At 44.9% G+C, this 26,357-nt stretch overlaps 1 protein-coding gene and 1 non-coding gene across 2 annotated transcripts; both read right to left on the reverse strand.

Moving 5' to 3' along the window:
- Positions 1-7,877: 7,877 nt before the first annotated feature.
- On the reverse strand, positions 7,878-23,583 carry Znf287 (zinc finger protein 287). Its single transcript, XM_051168362.1, has 5 exons — positions 22,932-23,583; positions 22,222-22,313; positions 19,853-19,979; positions 19,419-19,505; positions 7,878-9,448 (listed from the first exon to the last, which is right to left on the reverse strand). The coding sequence occupies exons 1-5, from the start codon at positions 23,335-23,337 to the stop codon at positions 7,878-7,880; spliced, it is 2,283 nt and encodes a 760-aa protein (XP_051024319.1). The 5' UTR covers positions 23,338-23,583.
- LOC127208884 (U6 spliceosomal RNA) lies at positions 14,593-14,699 on the reverse strand. Its single transcript, XR_007833148.1, has one exon. It is a non-coding gene; the product is annotated as a U6 spliceosomal RNA (small nuclear RNA).
- Positions 23,584-26,357: the final 2,774 nt, after the last annotated feature.

Genomic DNA, 26,357 nt, shown 5'->3' on the forward strand with positions numbered 1-26,357 from the left:
GGACCCAAAGGGTCTCCGTGGGCCCTGGAGGGGTCAGCTGGGCGATTCCACTCCCCCTGTGGACCGCATCTCATTGCATTGATTGCAGCGCTGGACTCTGTCATCTGAGCCAACTTGCCTAACTCAAGATGGGCACCCAACTCGAGTGCTGATTCTCTTTTGACAGAATCTAAATCAGGGGACTCAGATGTTGGTTCCTGGAGTTAAGGTGGCTACGAAGTTCAGGGGCTGGGATGGGTTAGGGTCAGCGAAGGCCTCAGGAGCTGTGGAGAAGAAGAGAGAACCAACCTCCTCAGGGAAAAGATGGGGTGGCCACGGCAATCAGAGGCCACACAGAGACAGGAACAGTGCTGTGTTAGCTACTGAAGACAAAGGTGGACCAGCAAAGCCACCCAGGGCCTGCTCAGACTGGAGGTTTGAGCAAATGGGCACTGGCTTAGAGAAAAAAAAAAAAAAAAAAAGCAAATCCTGACTACAAAATCAGAACCAATGACAAGTATTTAGTTTGAAAACAGAAAGTAAATCATCATGGTGTCTGCTGCTTGGCAAGCTGTGTGTGTCAATAGTCTAACAGTTCTGTGGTCCAACCATCCTCTGTGCTGTTTGGTCACTTCTTGTGCTGACTTTGCAGCTGTTACTGTAAGAGGTCACAGAAAGGCAATTAGCGCTCCTCTAGAAGAAGTCAACACCTGCCTGATAGTTCAGAAAAGTTGTCACCATTTTCATAAGTCCTTACCAACGTCATGTTTACATTTAGGATTGTTGTTGCATTTCTAAAAATCTCTTGTTTGTTTGGTTATTTATTTAGTCATGTGTGGGTGTTCTGTGCACATGCAGATGACTGTGTGTGTGCTCAACAGCTGTGTGCATGTTACATGTGGGTAGGTTTTGTGCACATTCAGGGATGTGTGTGTGTGTCTCTGTGTCTTTGTCTCTGCGTGTGTGTTTGTCTGTGTATCTGTATGTCTGTATGTCCCTCTGTGTGTGTGTGTGTGTGCATCATTACTAAAGCTGAACATTTAAATATTCTTGGAATTGATTCTTGGCACTCACGGTCACCTTTGGGGTTTACTAAGATTTGGGCTGTTTCTCAGGAAGTAACCTCCTTTAAGTCAATGTTGTGTAGGTTCCAAACAGTTTTATTTTTCAACCGCCTTTTCTATGAACTTAAGAGCCGAGTGCAGAAGACAGGCGTTGTGGCACACGCCTTTAATCCCAGCACTTGGGAGGCAGAGGCAGGCGGATCGCTGTGAGTTCGAGTCCAGCCTGGTCTACAAAGTGAGTCCAGGATGGCCAAGGCTACACAGAGAAACCCTGTCTCGAAAAACAAACAAACAAACAAACAAAAAAGAGAAGAAAAAAAAAAAAAAAGAGCTGCATGCAGAACGAAGTAAAGAAGCCTGGCCATGAGCCAGAAGCCACGGCTCATCAAGCTCAGGCCCCACGCAGCAGTTTTATGGCCCTCATCAAAGATACCTCGGTGCACCAAGGATCAAGCCACATCCACCCACACATGCCATTGAATTGCAGCCCAGCCATGTATTTCTGTTGCGAAGTCACAACTTACAAAGTTGGTCTACTTGTGTGCTCCCTGAGTGACAAAGCTTCCTCTGCCTGACCTTGCTTTCTCTTCTGTTTTGTCGATAGCAGGAGGGTGATCGCAGTGTGACACCAACATGATGCGGAGCTCTTTTCCTCCTTCCCTTCAGCAGCGTGGCCCAGACCGTGCCTATTTATGTACCTTCTTAGACTCATGACTGACACATCATCTCAACAGCAGCTGGCTGGCCCCACTTTACGTTGACGCCTGATCCCTTTGGGTTGCACTACTTCGTGGGAGCCTCCATGGCTTCCTTGCACTTTTGTTCAGTGTGCACACATTTCCTTTGAGCTTTTAGCTCAGGGTGGGACCCGTGGGTTTGGGAGGGGGCCTTTTATTTTGTTTTTTTGTGTGTGTGTCATTGTTGTTTTCCCAAGTTGGAACGAATACAAGATACCAAAAAGCAGAAGTCCCAGTGTGTTGAGGGGCAACAGGGCTACTGGCCATTTCAGTAGACACAGAGACAAGAAGTATGTCTGATGTTTGGTTGTAGGGTGGGAGATATTTGCTTGGTGGGCTCTGGTTGGTTGCTTTAGGAATTGGAGTTTTTGAGACAGGATTTCATTTTAGCACAGGCTGGCTTCAAACTGGCTATGTAAGCAAGGATGACTTTGATCTCCTGACCAGACTACTCTGACTCCCAACTCCTGTGGATACAGGTGCAAGCCACCACACCCACAGAAGGTATGCATTTTTGAACCTACTGTTTTGTCTCTTAAAAGTTTGAGTTTGTATTGATATTTCCAGTTCTAGCAATCTGTGTCCCTACTCAAATTCTTGATTCTCCAATTGGAGTTCCTTTTCTCTTACAACAATTAAGTTAGACTCCTAAAAAGTAAGCATAGTTCCCCTACGTCACCATCTGGAGGGGAGGTCATTCCAAAGGAAAGCTGAAGTCCTGTCTAACAAACCATCCAGTTACCGAGAAAAGCTCAGTCTTCCTAATACTGTTGTCATCGCTCTTGTTGCTGGGCCACATTCTACTATGGATCTGGGCCAGTGTCACTGCTGTAGAGTCACCTCATCGCTAATTCCCTGGCCCCAAGAATCTGCCCAGTATGGAAAGTTGGCTCAAGTTGGCTCATCTATTTTACTTACTTTCAGTGTGAAGGCCCTGGTATCAGAACAGCTGGCCAAGCAAAGGTCTTGGAAAGTCGAAGTTCTGCCACAAGTGTACTTTCACATACACGTGCGCGTACACACGCACACACACAGAGAAGGGTGTCAGTTACTAGGGAAGAGAGAGCATTTTCCCTCTGTAGGATAGTGGAGAATCCTTCACCAGACAGTGATCAAAACTTACCCTGTGATGGGGCAGTGACTAGACATTACATGCTAGCTAATAAAAACCCCAGTATGGGAATGCATATCTCTTCCTGAGTTGTTGATCAATGGAGTCCCAAACATTACAGACTGTTGCCATTTGCCCCTGGTCACCTTCCAGAACTTTGCATTAAGACCCTATTGCTGAAGACACACATACCCACAGAACATGACAAATCAAGCTGGCACTGACCTGGAAGCTTCATTCATACCTTCTGATTGGCTCTCGTAATGCTGGACAGTTGGTAATCGTCACTCTCACCCAACTATGAATCCTGTGAGCTACAATAATGACTGGTGTGACAAGATACGCCCACTGGTGTGATAGTGGCATGAATGTTATGGGGTGACCAACCACTTTCAGATTGGCTCTAACACTTGCCCCATGACATGGAACCGATACATGCTAACAGGGCCAAGAGCCTACGGATTATAGGTCATAGGCCTTAGGCAGGAGCCTGATTCTATTACTCTGCTAAATGTATTAAAGTGACTCCTGGTGACTTATTGCTACACTCATAGATCAGCCCATCTCTCGTTCCTCTTCAGATAACCTTCTTCCTGCCATAGATGGAAATTAACAGAAATCACAACTGCTCTCTATGCAGAAACTAAGAAACTGGAGAGTACTCAGCCCTAAATGTAGTATAGGTGTCATACTCCTTCTCCCAAGGCTCAGGGATCTGTGAGGAAGAGGAAGGAGTAAGAGCTAGAGAGAGTAGATGATTTCAAGGAAACTGTTTCCTACACACGGCAGGGCAGCTGCACATATAAACATTAAGGCATTAAAACATAGAAACATGTAATAGCCAGAACATGGAAACAGCCTAAGTGTCCCTCAGTAGAAGAATGGATAAAGAAACTGTGGTACCTTTACACTATGGAATACTACTCAGCTATTAAAAACAAGGAATTCCCGAAATTTGTGGATAAATGGATTGAACTAGAAATGATCATAATGAGTGAGTTAACCCAGAAGCAGAAAGAGTCAAATGGTATATACTCACTTATATCTGCATACTAACCCAAGGGGCATGTCCCATGAAAGTCTTCACTAACCAGGAAACCGGGAAAGAGGGGAGGACATCCTATTGGGACTCTAGATGAGAGAAGCATGGGAGAATGACAAAGTTGAAGGATCCAGAGGATCCTAGAAACCTACAAGTAGAACATTATGATAGGCAGATTTGGGCCCAGGGGTCCTACTCAAACTATGGCACCAGCTAAGGACAATACAGGCCGTAAACTTCAAACTCCTACCCAGATCTAGCCAATGGACAGGACATTCTCCACAGTTGAGTGGAGAGTGGGGTCTGACCTTCACACGTACTCTGGTGCCTCATATTTGACCACGTCCCCTGAATGGGGAGACCTGGTGGCACTCAGAGGAAGGATAGCAGGCTACCAAGAAGAGACTTGATACCCTATGAGCATATACAGGGGGAGGAGGTCCCCCTCAGTCACAGTCATAGGGGAGGGGAGTAAGGGTAAAATGGGAGGGAGGGAGGAATGGGAGGATACAAGGGATGGGATAACCATTGAGATGTAATAAGAATAAATTAATAAAATAAAATTTAAAAAAGGAGACATGAGTTGTGCATTAGTACCCAGATCTTGTTTCTAAAAAGCTACTTATAAAAAGGAGACACGAGTTTCCTTAGAGCTGTTTCCACCCAAGTTTGGGGCAATGGAAGTATGGGATGAAGTTGAGATATCCCATAATAGAAGGCAATAAAGCACTGAAGAGGCAACGCCAGAGGGTTCACAGGAACAGTGACTGGAAAGGACTAACAGACTCATCTGTCCTCAGTGTCAACAACAGAAAACTCCAAAACTACCTCGTTAGTGGGAAAGAGCTAAGCATAACCTTGCTTCTAATGCATTTTCAGCTAATGAAGGAAAATTCATCGTTGCAGAATATTGCTCAATAAATGTGGGAAGAGCAATAGAAAGTGACTTGTTTTGTAGACCGCAATGAAGAGACTGACTCAGGCAAGGACTACTGCTAGGTAACAGTATGATTAGGTACAGAACTGTTGGTGGAGAGGACAGCCACACTGCCCAAGCGTCAGTCCACAGACAGTTAACCACAACAGGAAGAATTACACTGGGACAATTTCGTGGTTATCACCTCAATAGTCAACTGTCACATCATCAACAGTGTGTTGACCTGACAGTGTTTTGGTGATGTGGGAGAAAATGCAACTATGAAATGCTATGGTTAAAGATGTTTGACCTGAGCTCACTTAAGCCTTTGGCCTCAACTTCTATTTATAGAAGTTTTGGGACATGTACTGTATCACGCACAACGTATCTATAAACTATCAGCTAAATCCTGAGTGTGACAACCAACACCCCCTGAAAACGAGAGAAAACCAGACGGGCTGTTGTAGGTAGAGAACACCGATACAATTAAGGGTGTGCTGGAACAGCCTGGCTCAACAGCAGAAATCAGAAAACAGCCTGGGTGTTAGGTGTTAGAAAGGACTGCCCATTTTCTCTGAGGTACTACAGTTATGGGAATGACCTAGTTTTATGAGATGTACTTAGAGGTGAAATGTCTTTACTTTTCAATATGGAAAATATTAACTTTAAAGTGGTGGGTATGGTTAATTTTATGATTTCTAAACTCTTAAATCTTTAGCAATGTTCCTAATAAAAAGTTGTAGGAAATACTTGCTAAAAACCTCTTGAATTACTTATGGGCAAGACAACTTTAATATGGGGAAAACACATCAAGACAGGATTTTGCACTAGTATTCTATTTTTTCTTACAAGAGCCTTACTTGCCTCTGTGTACCAGTGGAAGACTTCATAAATGCATTATTTACATAAAACACACAAAGGCAGGAAGCACCAAGTACTGCCCTGCGGCCTGGACCACGCCACACTCACACCAGTGGGTTATGCCAGGCAGGAAGCAACATCAAAGTTGTCTAGTAAACACACTTGTTATTCTTAACATAACTGTGGAGTAAGCATCATCTGAGAATTTTTTTAACCAGTATCTTGTGACTACTATGAAGTCAAGGGTAACTAACGTCAGGAAAAGAGGAAGTGGGAAGTGACAGTTTCATTAAGAAAACACTTCCACAAAGACCGCCTTAGGATGCCAGCACTCAGCCTTCCTTCAACTCCTGTTGTGGTGTCTAGTAATGCTCTATTGTCCATGTAAGCTTAGGGACTGCTGGTCCAGAATTTTGTTTCCTGTCATTTAGTTCAGGGAACTTCCACTAGGCAGTGATGCCCCTCAACTGCTGGCTCTCCATTGTCAAGCCGTCAGTGCACAGGGAACAGCATTTGTTAAGCGAGTGATACATGGACACAAAACTTATCTTCAGTCCCCAACTTTCTCCCCATGCTGGCGATTCTACCTCACTATTCAACTCTGATTTATATAATTCACTCATCAATTCAACCAACATACATTGATCATATGCAAGGCACTGGAGAACTAAGAGCGAGCAAGATGAAGCTCAGCTGTCTATTCTGAGAACAGGACACCATGAGTAGGAAATACAACAGGAAACTTAGCAAACAGTTGGTTCCTGCCAGTCTTCCTTTTATGCTGTTTAAGACCCATGAACTCAGTTATTGTTTATTGATCACTGATGGCTTTTCCAATGAAACGTTTTTCTAACACAGCAGGTGTCATTTCTATTTCACGTCTTAGTTGGTTTTTCAAGACAGGCTTTCTCTGTGTAGCCCTGGTTGTCCTGGACTTGCTTTGTAGACCAGGCTGGCTGAGAACTCACAGAGGTCTGCCTGCCTTTGCTTCCTGAGTGCTGGGATTAAAGGCTGGGCTTACATCTTATTTGCATCCCTCCCTCCTGACTCCTTTTCACCCTGGCTTCTCCTGCCGCCTCTGCACTGGCCTCAGACCAATTTTCCCATTACTTGTTCCACATTAGCTACATAGCCGTGCTCACTGCTCACGCGACTTGGCTTTTAGGGTAGCATCTGGCAGCCCATTTAGGTAGGACTGTGCTTGTTCCATGGCAAAACAGTTAAGAGCATGTCCTTGACCTTTCTTTGTTAATGGAAAGGGTTCAATCAAGAAGTCTGTGTCCTGAGCACAGTAGGCTCTCAAGAAATGTTTCAATGGGAAAAAACAAAAAAACAAAAAAACCGGCTTTGCTACAGTAAGAGCCACGGGTAAAGTTGTGAATTTAAAAGCCAGACGGGGGAAAAAAAATGGGAACACAGTGCCTGTCTTTCCTCCTTCAGAGTGATACTGGATGTCAAAAGCAAGCGAAACTAAAAATATTATCGTACTAAAGATGACTTTAGGCTTGGGGTGTCCAATCTGTGTCTGTCAGAGTTGTACATGGCCAGGGTTTGAACACACTGACCCTCTATCCTGTCAGACTGCCTTCTCTTCCTGGAGGAAGTGGCTAATAGTGGTCATGCAGATCTTTTAGCATTCTCTTAGGTCTTTCTTCTCCTCAAGCTTACTGGCCTCACATGGGAATTGCAGTGGGGAAAGAGGGAGCAAAAAAATGGGGTGGGAGACCTTTTACTTGTTTTAAGGCTTCAAAGCTAGGATGAAGCAAAGGCCCCAAGCATCTGTCTTCTTTCCTATGATATCAGGGCTGCTCTCTAGTGTGAGATCTACTTGATGAACGCTTTCCCAAGTTATAGTCATAAGGCCTCAATAAAACATACTTGAAATATACGAGTTGATGAGTCACAGGTTTTAAAATACCCTCTCATAGTATTTCTTTCTGGAGTGAGTTCAAGTGATATCAGATAAAAGCTAAACAGTTGATGGAGTTTTAAGTTCCACACTAACTCTAAATAGATGAGAGCCATTTTACTAATTCTGGTGCTTCCGATGATACTGCGAGATCCAGCACACTGCACTGCTTCAGATTTCTTTTGGGTGTTTCGGCACAGCACACAATGAAATTTAAGCAATCAAGTTTTAAAGCGTAAACCAAGTCTCCCGTGTGCGCTAATTGCGATGTCTGGCACCTGTGTGAACGCGCTGATGTTGGATGAGGTTTGTACTCTGTGTGAAGCTTTTGCCACATATGCGGCACGCGTAGGGCTTCTCCCCGGTGTGAATCCTCTGGTGCTGAATAAGGCATGTTCTCTGGCTAAAGTCTTTGTTACAATGGCTGCATTTATAGGGCCTCTCTCCGGTGTGAGTTCTTCGATGTTGATTAAGTGACGAAGAATAAATAAAAGCTTTCCCACACTGGTTACACTTATAGGGTTTCTCCCCAGTGTGAATCCTTTGATGCTGAGTGAGGTTTGCACCTTGTCTGTAGGCTTTCCCACAGACGCTGCATTTAAAGGGCTTCTCTCCGTTGTGAATCCTCTGGTGCTGTGTAAGGTGCACACTCTGGCTGAAGGCTTTCCCACACACACTACATTTATATGGTTTCTCTCCAGTGTGTGTTCTGTGGTGCTGAGTGAGGTTAGCGCTCTGGCTGAAGGCTTTGCCGCACACCTTACAGACATAGGATTTCTCTCCGGTGTGAGTGGTCTGATGCTGCACAAGAGTTGAAGAGTGGGCAAAGGCCTTCCCGCACTCGCTGCATTTATAGCACTTCTCCCCAGAGTGGATTCTCTGATGTCGGATAAGGTAAGTGCTTTGACTAAACACTTTCCAACACTCGTTGCACTTATATGGTTTTTTCCCAGTATGAATTTTCTGGTGTTGGAGGAGGTGTGTACTCTGACTGAAAGTTTTCCCACACTCATTGCATATGTACGGCTTCTCTCCAGTATGAACTCTTTGATGATTAATCAGTGATGAGCTATGGCTAAAGGTTTTACTGCATTCCAAGCATTTGTATGGTTTCTCTCCCGTATGTGTCCTTTGATGTATGGTAAGATGGGCACGCTGACTGAAGTCTTTTCCACAATCATCACACTTGTAGGGTTTTTCTCCAGTATGAATCCTCTGATGTATAGTGAGGTGTGCGCGCTGGCTGAAGGCTTTACCACACTGGTGGCATTCGTATGGTTTTTCTCCAGTGTGCATTCTCTGATGTGCGATGAGGGATGAGACATGCTTAAATTCTTTGCCACACTCTTCACATTCATACGGCTTCTCTTTGGCATGGTTATTTCGGTGTGCCAGGAGTGATGGGTATTTCCTAAATTTTTTTCCACAGCGATTACATGAATAAGGCTTATCTCCAGGAAGTATTTTCCCGTGTACAACACCACCAGATGAGACATGACTGAACGTTGGCTTGCTTTCATTATACAGAGAAGTTTTATTATCTGATTGGGTGTCAAACGGTAAAATTAGGTTTGTGTGCTTTTCAAAGTTATTTCTATATATATCGTATTTACTAAGATATTCTTCTGTAGGGTCTTCTTGTGAAAGCTCTGACTTCAAACTGAAGTCTCTGTGATCCACATGAATCTTCCTGAAGTCATACACTGGCTGACTCTCAAAGCTGTCATCATAGTCATCAAATTCTTCCATTTTGACGGTCTGGGTTCCACTCTGTTTGAGTTTAGGAAGTTCATTTAATGGATTATGTGCTTGAACTTTAGTTTCCCATTCTGAAATAAAAACAAAGATTAAAACTTTCACTCTGTTTTTATAAAAGGAAACAAAATAATATACATGAATAAAATAATATATCAAGATTATGGTCCTGGTAATTTCACTTTATGGTCTTTACAGTTTAGGAAAGGGAAAATGAATGCTTAAAAAAGGAGGAGAAAAATCACTAAAAACAGGCTACTTTCTAGTCAACATAGTATAAAGGACACAGAGGAGGCAGGGGACAGTGGTATGAGAAACTTGGGATTCATGGAGTAATTTATACATACAATGGTCTCATAAAGTCAGTATGCTGCTTTCTTATTTTCTCTTCCAATCTATCTATATGCACAATACCTAATAATAATAACAACAATAATAACAATAATAATAATAAATAAAATAAGTTTTTTTTTTAGTCAGGGTCTATGTAGCTTTGGTTGTCCTGGAACTTACTCTGTAGACCAGGCTGTCCTCGGATTCACACAGATCCACCTGCATAAGCCTACTGACTCCTGGGATTATTATAGGCATTTGCTACTATGCCAGGCTATTACATAATATATTTTTTAAATTTTTGGTTGAGATGGGGTTTCTCTGTGTAGCATTGGCTGTCCTGGACTTGCTTGTAGACCAGGCTGGGCTTGGAACTCACAGAGATCCAGCTGCCTCTGCCTCCCGACTGCTAGGATTAAAGGCGTGCGCCACCATGCCTGGCTTCACATATTCCTAAAGCAACCCCATGGAGTGCCTCTACTCTCAATTATTCAGCAGCCTTAGACAACAGTCCTTGACTCCAGTATCTCCAGACTAGCCGTGTAAGTTTCACTGTCACCTTGGACATGAGTTGAAATAATTGGGTCCCCCCAGACATACTTGAGAGCCTTTGGCAGTGAGGCTGAATGCTGGGTTGTTAGAAAGCACTGAAGCTGTTTTGTTCCACTGCAGAATGGGAGGACAAGCAGCCTAAAGACTAAGAAGGCCCCTCCCCACTTTACACCTCATATTAAAGTTCAAAGCTACGCCCACAGTCTAGATGCCATGCTAACCCCAGCCTGTCTGCTCCTAAGACGCTTTCTACCTATTGAAAGAGATGCTTGTACTTCACTCTGTTTTCTTCACAGTGTTCCTTCCTGCAGTCTAAACCCAGAGGAGATGAATGAAAGCTTAAATCATCTTCAAGGCCAAATGGCTGAATATCAGCAATTTCAGTATAGTGCAACTTATTTAATGCTAGAACTTGGTCTTATATAATTATTTCACAACTTTGTGTATTTTCTATATTTTCAACTTGGATGTAAACTCTGAAAATAGTTTATGTCTTTTTTTTTTAACCTTTCCTTCAGAGAACGGTCCAAGACTTTAGATTTGGTGGCCAGCCAACTGAACTCGGAAGAGTGATAACGACTTGTAATGGTAATAATTTGTTTACACAAAATACAAACAAAAATAATCTCTACCCAAAACCTGGCTGCAAGGCACCAAAGTGTGCATTTATTGATACCTGCTGCTGTATTTCCAATATGATGATTTAAAACAAGTTTTATATTACACCCTGCTGCAGATATGAGGATAAGTGGTAGAGGCTTTGCTTGACAAAGTTCCAGAGACCTCTGACTGTCTAGCATGATCTCCAGATCATCCAGAGCAGCTGTCGAGGCTTTGCTTGGCAAAGTTCCAAATATCTCTGGCTGATCACCACTGCACTTAAATATTATGTATGGTCCAGGTGTAATGTTGTTTAGAAATCTGCTATTTCTCCTAAATCTGTTTTTTCTCTTTATTTCTCAGCCCTAAGGAAAATCATACAGGGAAAACTTTTTCCCACACAGAATGTTGAAAGAGGGCATCTGACCAAAGGCTTGAGACAAGGAGAGAGTTTTTCACTCTGACTGTGAGCACCCAAGCAGAATCTGCAAGAAAGAAAGTTAAGACCTGGACATAAGGGTGCCGGGCTAGATACTGTTACCTGTAGAAACATTTCTTTAGAATCTGCTTTGAGATCACTAGAAGGTGGGCTTGGAACATCACGCTTTACAGATATTTTACAATAGGGGACCCCTTGGCAGTTAGCCTAGGCTTGGCTAGCACACCTGTTGGTCTAGGAAGTAGGTCAAGTTTTTTCTTTAGAGAATATTTAGCTCAAGCTATATTGCTATGATCCATCTTGTAAACATATTGGCTTTAGCCCGGGGAAATTTGTGGTTAATTTTTCCTGTGTATTGCTTAAAAAATAATGGTGAGGTTATGCTGACCATTGCTTGAAAATGGATTGATCTTTGTTGTGTGCTTTGTTGTGGGTTACAGAACTTTTTGTATTTCCTTCTACTCTGTTGATTTTTGATTGCCCTAGTGACTGTAAAAGATGGAAAAAAAATCATGATGTCATCTGTAATGAAAAAATTGAACGTCATTTCAATAAAATACTGGGTTGGCTCAAGGAGAGGGCAAGCAAGTAACAGACATGAGAGTGTAAGCCAGAGTGAGATGGGGAACAGCAAGTAAGAGAGACAGAAAGATGGGGGCCAACGAGCAAGCAGGGGTGCAAGCAAGCAGACAGACAGCAAGCAAGGCAGAGATGGAGACAGATGGAGAACCAGAAAATAAATTCTCCTGGGCTTTAAGACCTTTAGCTGGCACCGCATATGCCTGAGTCTCCGAGTATTTCCTTTTCCTCCATTCCTCAACCTTTCCTCAATAATACTCCTACGATACCAAGTGGGAAATATGTAACTTAAGTCTTGGGTATATAATATGATGAATAATTTATAATATAGAAAAAGATACTGGATGGCTCAGAAACTAAATGAAACTCAAGGATAATAACTTTACAAATCTGTCAATTTAATAGGACAGTATTTGCCCACTGGAAATGAAAATGCTGCATCTATGAGCAAGGGGCTGGGTGGAGCAGGGCGTGCGTGGAATAGTGGTGACTGGTAAAATCAGGGAGGCCTAGGAACATGGAGGAAAGACTGTGCAGAGCAAGCAAGTGTAAAACTGCACATGGCGGGATGGAGAGCCATGCCACATGTATCACACACACAAATGTTGAGGTCCTGGCAATCACTGAGGGGAGAAACCACATATTTAATTTGCTTCCCTATACTGCTTGAATGTACAAACCATCTTCATTACTTTTATTCAAATATAAAAACCACAGTTGAGAGCAGACCATGTCTAGAGATAATGTGGAACAAGGAGTGCTGGCATGACTGGCTAGAAGAGGAGGTGGGAAAACAGTTTCCTTTTTCTAATTTTTAATAAACTGGCTGTTACTTTTACTGCTATTTAGTGCTAGAAGTGTAGTTACACTGATTTTTTATAGGTGAAAAAATTTAAAAGATAACTCTCAAATCAGGACGTTGTCCTGCCCCAAAAGAACGAAACAAGAATGGATTTAACAAGTAGGTAAACAAAGAGAACCAGCTGGTCCTAGAAGCTCAGTTAACGTCTGTGTAATCAGGCTGCAGTATCTAGCCACTGAGAAAGGAAGTACTCAGAATATACAGACACACACACATGCCCATGCACACAGACACACAGACATAGAGACACACACACAGACACACACACACAGAGACACACACACACAGAGACACACACAGACACACAGACATAGAGACACACACACACACAGACACACACACACACACACACACACACACACACACACTCTGAATCCAGGCCCACATGCATTCTAGATAAGTGCTCTACCTCTGAATTACACCACAAATTATAACAAGCTAAAAGCAAAAGCTCACAGGTACTATTTTAATACAAATACACTTAAGCAAGTCAGTCTATTATGAACTGAGACCATGAATCAAGGCTGAACTATGTGTACATAACTAGCCAGAATGGTTGCTTAGAAGGGCTGTCTTATTGGCTAATAAGGTCCAACAGTAGTCTAGCATTTCCAATAAGGGAATCAATGTTGATTCAGTAGGTAACAGAAACCACAGTGGAGTTGGTGGATCCGAATAGAGCGTCACAGCGTGGCTAGGTCCTGTACAAACATAACTACAGGAGTTCTGACCAGGGGCTGGAGAGCTGGCTCGGCAGTTAAGGGCCCTTCCCCTTGCAGAGGTTCTCAGCACCCACATGATGGCTAACAACCATCCTTAACTCCCATTCCAGGGGATCTGGCCCCCTCTTCTGACCTCCACAGATACCACAGACACATAGTACACATACATACATGTAGCCAAAAAAATCTTACGCATTAAAAAAAAGTGGTTTTGAGCAGGACAGGACAGCACACACCTTTAATCCCAGCGCTTAGGAGGTGGAGACAGGTGAATCTATGTGAGTTTGAGGCCAGCCTTGTGTATCGATTGAGTCCAGGACAGCCAAGGCTACAGAGAGAAACTCTGTCTCAAAAAACAAAACAAAACAGTTATGACACAGTAACGGCCACTAAAGGCCTAAACTATTATTTACAAAATATCCATGTTTCAAGTTCCCTTATCCACTCTTTTAGACGGGTCTCTCTGTAGCCCTGGCTGCCTAAACTGGCTACATGGACCAGGCTGGCGATGAACTTACGTAGCTCTGCCTGCCTCTGCCTCCCAAGTGCTGCCATGAAAGAGGCGTGACATCACACCTGGCTCTTTTCTTGAGTAGAACAGATGAGATATCCTAATCAAAGGTTCAACAAACTGCTCATATGTGAGCTGGCAAGACAGCAAAATCCTCAGCATTCGCAGATGAGAGTGCAAGCAGCCCAGGGGCATAGGACAAAGCTAGACTCAACTGGAAGGGAGTGACGGGAGCCATTTGCAGAGGACATTAGGCACTGGGTAAGGGCTGGCTAGACACAGAAAACTTAAAAGAACTTGGCCTTTCCCAGTTTCTGTGCTTATCAAAATCTCTCACACATAACTGCAAACAGCCCCCCTTCACTTTGTAGCCTAACCTGAGCCCCTAGATGGTGTAACGCCTATGTTATGAGGTTCACTCAAATGGCTCTACTAGCAGTACCTCCCAGAGAGCATCCTGCCCAGCTGAGGTCATCTCACTACTCCACATGACTGCTCCTGTGTGCCAATGAAATTGCCAAAAATTCTGCCAGTTAAACGCCATGATTATGGAAAAGAATTAGCTTTTCCAGTAGTAATCCTTAGAATATGTAATAAACAAGTGAACTTTTTTTTTTTTTTAAAATATGGAACGCTTCACGAATTTGCGTGTCATCCTTGCACAGGAGCCATGCTAATCTTCTCTGTATCGTTCCAATTTTAGTATCTGTGCTGCCGAAGCGAGCACACAAGTGAACTTTTAAAAAAAGAGAAACCACACAGAACTTTGTCATTATTGTTTAAGTCATTGTTAATTCTGTATTAGTGGATATTCAAGTTGGTGTCTTAAGTAGTAATAATAGCAAAATGCAAGAGTAGCACAAAATGTTCTTTGTATTTAAAATGTTAATTTTCTTTTTTTTTTACAAAAGGAAACACAAGAAAGAGAACTCAGAAACAAATTAATAGAGAGATTATCTACAGGGAGCAGAAAGCATCAGAGTTTATATCTTTTTATATAGTTCTAATTTCTGAACTATGTTAGTGTTTTGATATAATCAAATATGTAAAACAGAAAAGCAAGACTATATCCCTAATCAGATATGGTATAAAGACAAAATAAAAAAGGCTCCAATGAAATTGTAAGATTTCTAATAGTTTGTTACTGGTAGCAACACTGATGTATAATAATTCTTTTTTTTTTCCGAGACAAGGTTTCTCTGTGTAGCCTTGACCGTGCTAGACTTGCTTTGCAGACCAGGCTACAGAGATCTACCTGCCTCTGCCTCCCAAGTGCTGGCATCAAAGGCATACGCCACCACTGCCTCCCAAGTGCTGGCATCAAAGGCGAACGCCACCACTGCCCGGCTAATAATTCTAAAAGTATCTGTGGAATATATAACAGAGCAAAGAAGTAAACATACTGAGGTGTGAACCAGATTAGGTATTATATAGGATTAAAAAATACAAAATGGGATGAGAACACTTATGGTACCTGATTTTAATGAGATCTATCAGTATGAACTCATGACTTTAAAAAGCAGAAAGCTGCCAGGCATGGTGGTGCACACCTTTTACCTCAGGAGAGAGAGGCAGGCAGATCGCTGAGTTTGAGGCAGAGTGAGAGCCTATCTCAGACAAACAGTTAAATAAACAACAAACAGATGAGATGGAATCTATTCATGAGGAAGCAGAGAAATTAGGATCGCTCCGTAAACAAGACTATCTTGGACTCTTAAAAAATATTATCATGAAAGACTTAAAAAAAAAAAAAAGGAAAAAGAAAAAAGTCTATGCATAAGGAAATCAGTATGGAGATTTCTCAAAAAACTAACAGATCTGTCATATGACCCAGCTTAGCAGTCCTGAGCACATACCCAAAGGACTCTACATCCTGCCAGAGTGACACCTGCTCATCCACAGTCACTGCTCCTCTTTTTACACAAGTAAGGACATGGATTCAGCCTAGATGCCGACAGATGAACTCATAACGATGACGTGATATGATAGAATTCTATCAATTTGTAGGAAAGTGGATGGATCTGGAAAACATACTAAGTGAGGTAAGCCAGGCTCAGAAAGACACGTTTCTGAAATAGTTTTCTCTCATACTTGGCTCCTAGCTTCTAATTCTTTTCATTTGTTAGAAAATAATCTATGTGTACATGCATGCATGATGGCATGTATGGGTATGTGTGCCAAAGCCACGGGTCAGAGAACAATTTTGTGGTGTCTGTTATCTTCTTCTACCTTTGTATGGGTTGCAAGGATCAACTCGGGTCGCCAGGCTTGTGTGGGAAGCATCTAAATTACCCATGGAGCCACTTCCCTGGCCCATTAGCCTCCAGTTGTTAAACAGGCACCGCGTATAAATGGGAGTGATGGCCACGAGATTAGAAAGGGGCCCACGAGGTGGGGAGAGTCATAGACACAAGAGCTACGGAAGGGAAACAAGGCGCACTGAGGGCGGAAGGGCACGGCGGAGAGACCCCCCCACAACCAAGTCAACAAGGCGCACTGAGGGCGGAAGGGCACTGCGGAGAGACCCCTCCACAACCAAGTCAACAAGGCGCACTGAGGGCGGAAGGGCACGGCGGAGAGACCCCCCCACAACCAAGTCAACAAGGCGCACTGAGGGCGGAAGGGCACGGCGGAGAGACCCCCCACAACCAAGTCAACAAGGGGCACTGAGGGCGGAAGAGCACGGCGGAGAGACCCCCCACAAGCAAGTCAACAAGGCGCACTGAGGGCGGAAGGGCACGGCGGAGAGACCCCCCACAACCAAGTCAACAAGGGGCACTGAGGGCGGAAGAGCACGGCGGAGAGACCCCCCACAACCAAGTCAACAAGGCGCACTGAGGGCGGAAGGGCACGGCGGAGAGACCCCCCCACAACCAAGTCAACAAGGCGCACTGAGGGCGGAAGGGCACGGCGGAGACCCCCCCCACAACCAAGTCAACAAGGCGCACTGAGGGCGGAAGGGCACGGCGGAGAGACCCCCCCCACAACCAAGTCAACAAGGGGCACTGAGGGCGGAAGGGCACGGCGGAGAGATCCCCCACAACCAAGCGTGTGTGGAAGCACAATAAGGGAACCTGATCCTTCGAAAGCTAAACAGACAGAAAGAAAAAAGTGACAGCACAGATCAGTCAATAGGAGAAATGAGCTGGGCACAGTGGCTCAAGCCTGTAATCCCAGCACTCCAGGAGGCAGAGGCAGGCAGATCTCTGAATTTGAGGGTAGCCTGGTCTACAAAGGGAGTCTAGGATAGCCAGGGCTACACAGAGAAACCCTGCCTTGAAAAACCAAAAGCCAACTTCCAGAGAGAGAGAGAGAGAGAGAGAGAGAGAGAGAGAGAGAGAGAGAGAGAGAGAGAGAGAGAGAGAGAGAGAGAGAGAGAAGGGGGGGGGAAGTGAGCAAGCGCAGGGGACAACTTTACATTAAAAGGGACTAATGACAAGAGCCAGCAGGTGGCAGGACAGAAGCTCTGGATGGGAGCAGAACTGGGAAGAAAACATCTTGAGCAGTTCAAATGAGCAATAGCAATTCACGACTCCAGGTTAACTGATGTTCCATGCATTACGGTTCCAACTTTTCTACAGGTTTGCAGTCTTTCAAAATCAAGTTACTGCAAAGGAGATAAGAATGGGAGGAAAGAAAAAAAAGAATGAAACAGCTTTTTATGCACTTGTTTTTTTTGTTTGGTATTTCAAGACAGGGCTTCTCTGTGTATCCTTGGCTGTCCTGCAAACTGTAGACCAGGCTGGCCTTGAACCCGGAGATCCACCAGCCTCTGCCTCCCAAGTGCTGAGGAACACTTAAAAAACATTTTTGATGGGCTGGAGAGATGGCTCAGTGGTTAACAGTGCTGCCTGCTCTTCCAAAGGTCCTGAGTTCAATTCCCAGCAACCACATGGTGGTTCACAACCATCTGTAATGTAATCTGATGCCTCTTCTGGCCTGCAGGTGTACATGTAGGCAGAACACTGTATACATATAATAAATAAGTAAATCTTTAAAAAACCATTTTTGAAGGTGGGGTGTGGTGGCGTACACCTTTGATCCCAGTGGCAGGGTGTCACTGTTCACCTGGGCTGGCTATGAGCAATTCGATACTCGCTGGGATTATGGGTGTGTGCCACCACGCCCAGCTTAGATGTTTTCTGAAAAAAGCCACAATCCTTTTTATTCTTTTTCACTGCTGGGATCAAGCTCCGGCCCCTGTGCATGCTGGGAGGTACTCCTCAGTGAGTCACATGCCCAGTTCTTGAAAAGATTTTTATCCTGACTTTATATGAAAAACCCTCCCCCCCTGTGAGCAAACACAACGCCAGGGACAAGGGTCTCCAGGGTCAAACCAGAATCTTATTTTGAAAATACAAACAATTACTTAAAAAATCCAGGTTTTGTCCTGGAGACCAGCAAGTTGCTCAAGGTTTAGACCAACTTCTGCTTATCTTACAGATTTGTACACAACAGTGGACCATGGGCAGAATCAACAGTCAGTGCTTCTGGGGACTCAGAGGGACTGAGTGTTTCGTGCAGGCGAGATACTATGCCTGCACACAAAGCGGTTTGTTAGTGAACAGAGGAAAATAAACTAAAATGCCAAGGGAGTCTGAGATGTAGGTTTTTGTGGCTGTCTACACTTGTCTACCACGACGCTCATCTTGGTTGTCAGCTTACTACGTCACCAGTCAAGGACACTAAGGCAGCCAGGGTGGCGGGTGGGGGAAGACTCACCCTAAATCTGAGCCACACCCTCTGGCAGCAACCCACAGAAAAAGATTCTGAGGAGGGATGCCTGCTTTCCCGCTCTCACTGTCAAGTTCACCTGTCCAGGTGCTGAGGCACTCCTTGGCTGGTGTCAGAGGCAAACTCTTCAGGATCCAATACAGACTGGAGGCAGCAGCTCTCCAGTAACTCTCTGGAATTCCAATACCACATTGGGGTGCAGAGACATCTAGTGACAGGGGCTGAACAACTGACTACTGGATTCTTTGGCCTTTCTGTCAGGAGACAGCCATTGTTGGACTACTTGGGCCATAGCCTGTAAGCCACTCTAATAAATCATTCATATATATATATATATCCCATGTTTATTATATACAGGATTTATTATATACTATAGATACATATATAGATATATAATTCAGTCAGCTCTGTTCCTTTAGAGAACCCTGACTCATCCTTACATATGGGGTAGGGGTGAGGAACGGCACAATGAGACCCCAGCGATGGAGTCTAGGGATCCTTGAGGCTAAACTGTGCAGACCCTGAAGAAGCCACAAAAGTGCTCAGCACCTTTTCCTGAAGAGTTCCTGTGAGGCAGCAGTGCCGACAGCTCCGAGATCTGGGCCAGCGGGGCGCCTCTGCAGAGTCACCTTGCCATGCTATAAACCGACCATCAACAAACTGAGGACACCGATTCGTAAGTGTCAAGTCACGTGCTGGCTTTTCTGCTTACCTGGACTAGGGCCTTCTACAATTTCTTTTATCACCATCCACGGCTCTTCCAAAATGGGAATGACAGTCGGCCTGTACACAGTCAGCCCTGTTCAGGAGGAACAGAGGCAGTTTATCCTGAGATAAGGAGCTGTGCGATTGCATTACCTAATCTCTACCTGGGTGTCTGTGGAGAGACAATGGCTCACGGATGTGACCTAATAGGAGAACAGCCAGTGGCAGTGCAGCACTGCTATGCATCGTGACGCACACTGACCCACCCAGCAAGCCTTTCTTTTGGGGGAACAGTAGCACATGACCATTTTTGTGCCTGAAAGAGACTTCTCACCTTTAAGTTGTGTTTTCAGCTCCTCCTGGGCTCTAAACTTAATGTTTAGTAAGGAGGGGCAGGACCATCCTGTGCCCAGCCCTTGGGGACAAGAGTGTGGGCCTTACCTAGAGAGACCATGTTCCAATAGTTTTGTAAAGTCACGGTCTTATACAGTTCCTTCTGAACAGGGTGCATAAGTTCCCAGTCCTCCTGAGTGATGTCCACAGCCACGTCTTGGAATGTCATCGATTCCTAAAATATGAAACAGAACTTAGCTTGACGGAAGAACTAGTGAGAAAGGAGACAGTGGTGACTCTGGGTGTGTCTCATCCTGCTGGCCGTGGTGGCTGACACTTGTAATCCCAGCATTCAACAAGTTGGGATAGGAGAGCCTAAGTTCCAGCCTGAGCTAGCTACACTGTGAGACGTTGCCTTAACCTTAACCAATCTATCAACCAACTGACCAAAGTCCAAAAACGCTCATCCAATGTATGGCTGACTCCATAGTGTCCTTCAAAGGTCCTTAAAGGAACATTTGAAAATAAGGTAGAATGTATTGTTTTCAGCTGGTACTAGCACATGCATTTGGTGGCTCCATCTTAAAGAAGAAAAGGGCTCAGTGGAAGGACTAGTAGAGTTTAGACTTAGATCTTACCCCTAGCACTGAAAAAAAGAAAAGAAAACGATGTTACTTATATGTGTGTGCCTGTGCATAAGAAAGTGTGTGTGTGTGTGTGTGTGTATTTGAATCATGCCTATATCATGGTGTGTGTGTAGATTGTGTGCAGATTGTTGGAAGACACTCTCGGGTGTCAGTCAGCCATTACTTCACTTCTAGCTTACTTGAGACACGGTCTCCTGTTTGCTAGCTGACCTGTGAACTTCCAAGAATCCTCCTGTGCCTGCCTCCTGCCTTGCTTAGGCGCTCTGACGGAATGGGCATGCATCGCCACATCTAGCTTTGTGTGGCTTCTGCAGATCCAGACTAAGGCCGTGTCTCTGTGGTGTGCGTTTTGCCTACTGAGCCACCTCCCAAGAACAGAAGGCTGAAAACAGGATGAGAGGGCTGATTCTGCCTCAAGAGTAAATTCAGCATGCTATAATTAAAACGTTACCTGCTCTACAATGAAAGAGAGAGTCCACTCTTTTTATCCCTATTCTTTCTTATTTCTGATCAACTCCTGCATTTGTGGACACGTTTACTGGAAAGTTTACTGTCTCTTTTTGTTCTTGTTTTTAAAAATGTTTTAAGGTAGGGTCTCACTACGTGGCTCTGCCTGGCCTAGAACTCACTGTGTAGACCAGGCTGGCCACTCAAACTCAGAGTGATCCACCTGCCTCTGGTCCCCTAGTGCTGGGATCACAGGTGTGCACCACTAGGCTCTTCATTACTCTGGCAAGCTCCCTTTTTCAGTTGTAACTTTAAAAAAATTACCTGTTTTTGAGTCAAGGTCTTAGGGTGTAGCCTATGAACTCAGGACACTATGCCTCAGTCCTGCCCAGCTGAAAAATAACTGAAGAGTAAAACTTTTACTTCATGTGTATTGGTGTTTTGCCTGCATGTATGTCTCTGTGAGGATGTCAGATCCCTTGGAGCTGTGAGCTGTCATGTAGGTGCTGGGAATTGAACCTAGGACCTCTGAAAAAGAAGCCAGTGCTCCTAACTACAGGGCCATCTCTCTAGTCTCCTTTTATTTTGGTTTAGCATATGATCTTTGTATAACATGGATACATTTTTGCATGTTATTTTCTATAGAAGTCTGCTTCTAAATTTCTAACACATTTCCCCTAGATTTTCTGATTTTCCAAGTATCATCTATTTAAAAAATAATGGTTTGACACTCGGGAGGCAGAGGCAGGCGATCGCTGTGAGTTTGAGGCCAGCCTGGTCTACAAAGTGAGACTAGGACAGCCAGGGCTACACAGAGAAAACCCTGTCTTGAAAAACCAAACCAACCAACCAACCAACCAAACCACCTCAGGCTACAGGCCCGCAGGAAATCATCCTCTTAATCTTGCCTGAGTTGTTATTTTTTTCTTTTTCTTTCTGAGTTGTTATTCTTAAAACCAATCAAACAGCTGATCACAGAATATATAACCTTTACTTTTTGATGAAGGAAAATAAGAGCACCCGCACTACAATCTAGGATAACCCAGAATCCCCAGTCAGTGTGTACAGTTTCCTTCCTGGCACCTAGGAACTTAGGCCAGAGTGCTGAAGATCCCGTGTCAAGTTACAGACTCAAAACTGGCACCAAGAGCCCCAACCTACATCCCATCTCCCTGCGGGGCCAGTCTCTCAGCCTTCACTCAGTACTGCTGATGAAAGTCAGAGTGAGGAAGATGAGAGAGGCATGTGGGTTTACTCAGGGAAACTGAGGCCGCTGAGGTTCTGGATGGGGCTTTTGAGGGCTTAGTAGGGATAGGTCTGGGACAAAATGTCCTCATGCACTAAGAAGCAACTTTAAAGTCACAAAAGAAAAGTCAGACTCACTTTGGTCACCAAGTCATTGAGCCACCCTGCCTGGAAAGCATGTCTGGGGTCCTCCTCTGGGGCTTCTTGGGGGAGGGCAGAATTCTGAGGAGCTGAGGAAGACAATAGTGATTAGTCTGTTTGCATGGTCTGGGACACACATCACCGGGCAGAAGTGTACACTCTTAATGTGAGAGGGCAAATGACACTGAGAACCTCACTAACCCTCAGTCAGAGAAAAGGCCAATGACTTGCCCTAACCCATCAATGCAGACTTCAAAAACAAGCCTGCTTTGGCACTAAGAATAGGCAGAGAAAGTGTGCTTTTCTATTATTTCTTTGTTATTCATTGGTGGTGCTGGGATTAAAGCTCAGACCTCGTGTGTGTGAGGCAAGCACTCCAACACCAGGCTACATGCATCTCCTGTTCTCTAAATCTCTGATACAAAGTTGTGAGTTGGAAGCATATTTTTGTAAAAACCCAATTCATAAAACTAATGGTTTATTAGCACAATGGTGCAAACTTCTGCAAGACACGGCAGTCTCAAGTGCTCTGGACGGGACCCGACGCAGGACAGACCTCATGTTAAAGCTCAGCACTCACTGACCTTTATTCTCCCCAATTTCACTCAGGGTGTGTGTGGGGGGGGGGTGGGGGGTCGGTGCTGCTCTCAGAGGTGTCTTCTCTAACTGCGCAATGGATTCTACCCCTCCCTGTTGTACATGCTCACCTTCTTCTTCTAGGATCTGCGTCAGATCCTCCACCAGAGCCACCACCTCCTCGGTGCTCTCTGGGTACTGAGAATTTACCCAAGTCCTAACCTCCCCAGGCAGGATGGTCAGGAATTGCTCCAGCACTAGCAACTCCACGATTTGTTCCTTGGAGTGAACCTCAGGTCTCAGCCACTTCAGGCAGAGCTCTCGGAGCCGACTCAACGCTTTCCGAGGACCGGCCACATCTGGGTATGGAAAGTTCCTAAAATTCTGTCGACAGGTTTCAGTGTCACGCAAGAGTCTTGAAGTGAGTATTTGCTTCTCCATGCTGTAGGGTCCATTTTGAACCTTGTCTGGCTTCCACATTAGAAGGGCAGGTGAGCGTGAAGAACTGGCCATCTTCTTCTTCCTTGAGGCTAACATTGCTACAGACAGGAGAACCAATCTGGCCGTATCCTTTATTTTTCCAGTACTGAGCCAACTGCTTGATGTCTCATGCTACAGTCACAATAATTTCTCCCCTCAGGGGCTGCTGCAGCCAGGTCCTGAATAGAGCCACGGTAAAGTTAGAAGCTTGTAACAAATTCTGAGTCCAGAACTTTCAAGGATGAGCAAGACTCTGAAACACAAGAATTGTCTTAGGGTTACTATTGCTGTGATGAAACACCATGACCCAAAAGCAAGGTGGTTTTTTTGTTTTTGTTTTTGTTTTTTGTGACTTAGGCTTTCACATCACTGTTCATTATCAAAGGAAGTCAGGACAGGAACTCAAATAGGATATGAACCTGGAGTCAGGAGCTGATGCCAGGGCCATGGAAGAGTGCTGCTTACCGGCTTGCTCTCTATAGCTTGCTCAGCCTGCTTTCCTATAGAACCTAGGACAACCAGCTCAATGGTGGCCCCACCTACAGTGGCTGGGTCCTCCCACATCAATTACAAATTAAGAAAGTGCTCAGTAGACAGGTTTGCCTAAGGCTCAGTCTTATAGAGGCATTTACTCAACTGAGGTTCCCTCCTCTGAGATGGCTATAGCTTGTGTCAAGCTGATGTAAAACTAGCCAGCACAACTGACCTCTTGTTAGTTTGACACAAAACCACGTCCCTGTTAAGCCACAACCTCTCCTTTCTTATTCATCCCCAAGACCACACATTAATATCGACATCACAACACAAAACATTTTCAAACTTAAAAGGTTCCACAAGTGTTACAAAAGAAAACATTTACAATTTTAGTCTCCTTTAAAGTCCAAAGTCTTTCAACTGCGGTCTCCTATAAGATTAAAAAAAAAAAAAAAGTGACTTTCTTATTTCAGGATGAAAGAACCAGGGCACAGTCACAGTCGAAGCAAAGCAAAACCAAACTCCAGATGTGTAAATAACTCAATGTCCAGTGTCTGGAATCCACTCATGATCTTCCGGGCTCCTCCAAAAGGCTTGAGTCACTTTTCCGGCTCCACTCTCTGCAGCACACACAGCTTGTCTCCCAGCTCTGGCGGGCTCCACGCCACTGCTGCTGCTGTTCTTGGTGTTCATTCCATGGTACTGGCATCTCCAAAATGCTGGGGTCTCTTGCTGCAACTGGGCTGTGTTTTCACCAATAGCCTCTGTGCTGGCTAGTCTTATGTCAGCTGGACACACAAACTAGAGTTATCTGAAAGGACGCAACCTCTGTTGAGAAAATGCTCCCATAAGATCCAGCTGTAAAACATTTTCTTAACTGGTGACTGATGGGAGAGGGCCCAGCCCATTGTGGGTGGTTCCATCCCTGGGCTGGTGGTCCTGGGTTCTGTAGGTTGAAAAAGCCGTGAGGAACAAGCCAGAAAGCAGCACCTCTCCACAGCCTTCGCAATCAGCTCCTGCCTCCAGGGTCCTGCCCTGACTTCCTTTGATGATGAACAGCAATATGGAATTGTAAGCCAAATAAACCCTTTCCTTTCCAACTTGCTTTTTGGTCAGATGTTTCATTATAGCAACGGAAACCCTGACTCTAAGACAGACTCTCCTGGGCTCTCTCCAGGGACCCCAGCCATGTCCACAGTGCCAAGTCTCAGCTGCTCTCCATGACCCTTTCATGCCACCAAAACCAGTACCACCTGACTGACTCTTACTCTACCAACAATGGCAGCCAGAATGAGGTATAATCTTGGCTGCCTCTGAAACATAGCTTCTGTGTGCTGACCCTGAGGAAACACTTCCCAGAAGACTTCACCTTAGTGATGCTAGCTTCTTCTTAATCATAGCCGATTATTTGGTTCCATCTGACCAGACACCAGTGATTTTTCACACAAAAGGCCACGTTTGCTTCCCTCTGAAACCTCACTGGCCAGGCCTCCGCCATATGTCCTACTCCTAACGTTCTCATCCTGCAAGCTCCAACAGAACAGCTCACCAGGCTTTCAACACTCAATGACTTTTCTCGCCTAACGTTCCCACATCCTTCCACAATCTTCCCCAGAACAGCACGGTCAGGTCTGTGATGGCAACACCCCCACTTCTGGTTCCAATTTGTTTTAGTTAGGGTTACTGTTGGTGCGATGAAACAAACATGACCAAAAAGCAACTTGTGGAGGAAGAAGTTTCTCTGGCACTTGCTTCCACATCACTGCCCATCATCAAAGGAAGTCAGGGACAGGAACTCAATCAGGGCAGGGTTCTGGAGGCAGGAAGCAGCTGAGCCTTATAAAACAGGCATTTCCTCAGTTGAGGTTCCCTCCTCTCAGATGGCTATAGCTTGTGTCAAGGTGACATCAAACTAGCCAGGATGGACCATAAGCTCCAGAATTCCCGGTGTACTGTGCTACTCGTCAAGAACACAGAAGCAGACTCAGTGCACGCACACACACACAGGGCTCAGCCTGCTCTTCCTTCTCTCTATCCTTAGACTTAGACGTCATCCTTGAAGTGTGTGTATCGATGTTGGTGCTAGAATAACTCAAAAGAATTATGAGCAGAATGGCCAATTTCTAACCTGTTAAAAACTAATCATCTTACAAAAAAGAAATGTGTCACTGTTTTAGTCAGTGACGTTCCGGATGTTCTCAGCAACAGAGCAAATCTGAGATTATTGGGACAAACTGGAGCTTTCCAAAAACAACCTCATAGGGGTGGGGCCAAGGCGAACTATTTATCTGCCTTGTACTCTCAGAGCTGGGAAGACAAGCCCGTCGGGCCGTGATTGGAGGCCGCCTCAGAAGCCTCCTCAAGTACAAATCAGAAAGCACGATCCCCAAAAGCCAACCTCATAAGTATCCCGACGCGGAGAAGAACCCACACGCACTTGTCCGGGGCTCCAACACCCAGTCACCCGCAGTCATGCCCCGGTGGATGCGCCGCCGGAGGTGATGCGCTGGCCTCGCCTCCAGCCTTCTCCTCATCCCAGCCTCGCTCCGACCCGGCCTCCCCGTGGACACTCAGAAATCAGTACCTGTGGCTCGGGGGGCGAG

Source organism: Acomys russatus, chromosome 25 (genome assembly GCF_903995435.1).
Source record: "Acomys russatus chromosome 25, mAcoRus1.1, whole genome shotgun sequence".
Lineage (NCBI taxonomy): Eukaryota > Metazoa > Chordata > Mammalia > Rodentia > Muridae > Acomys > Acomys russatus.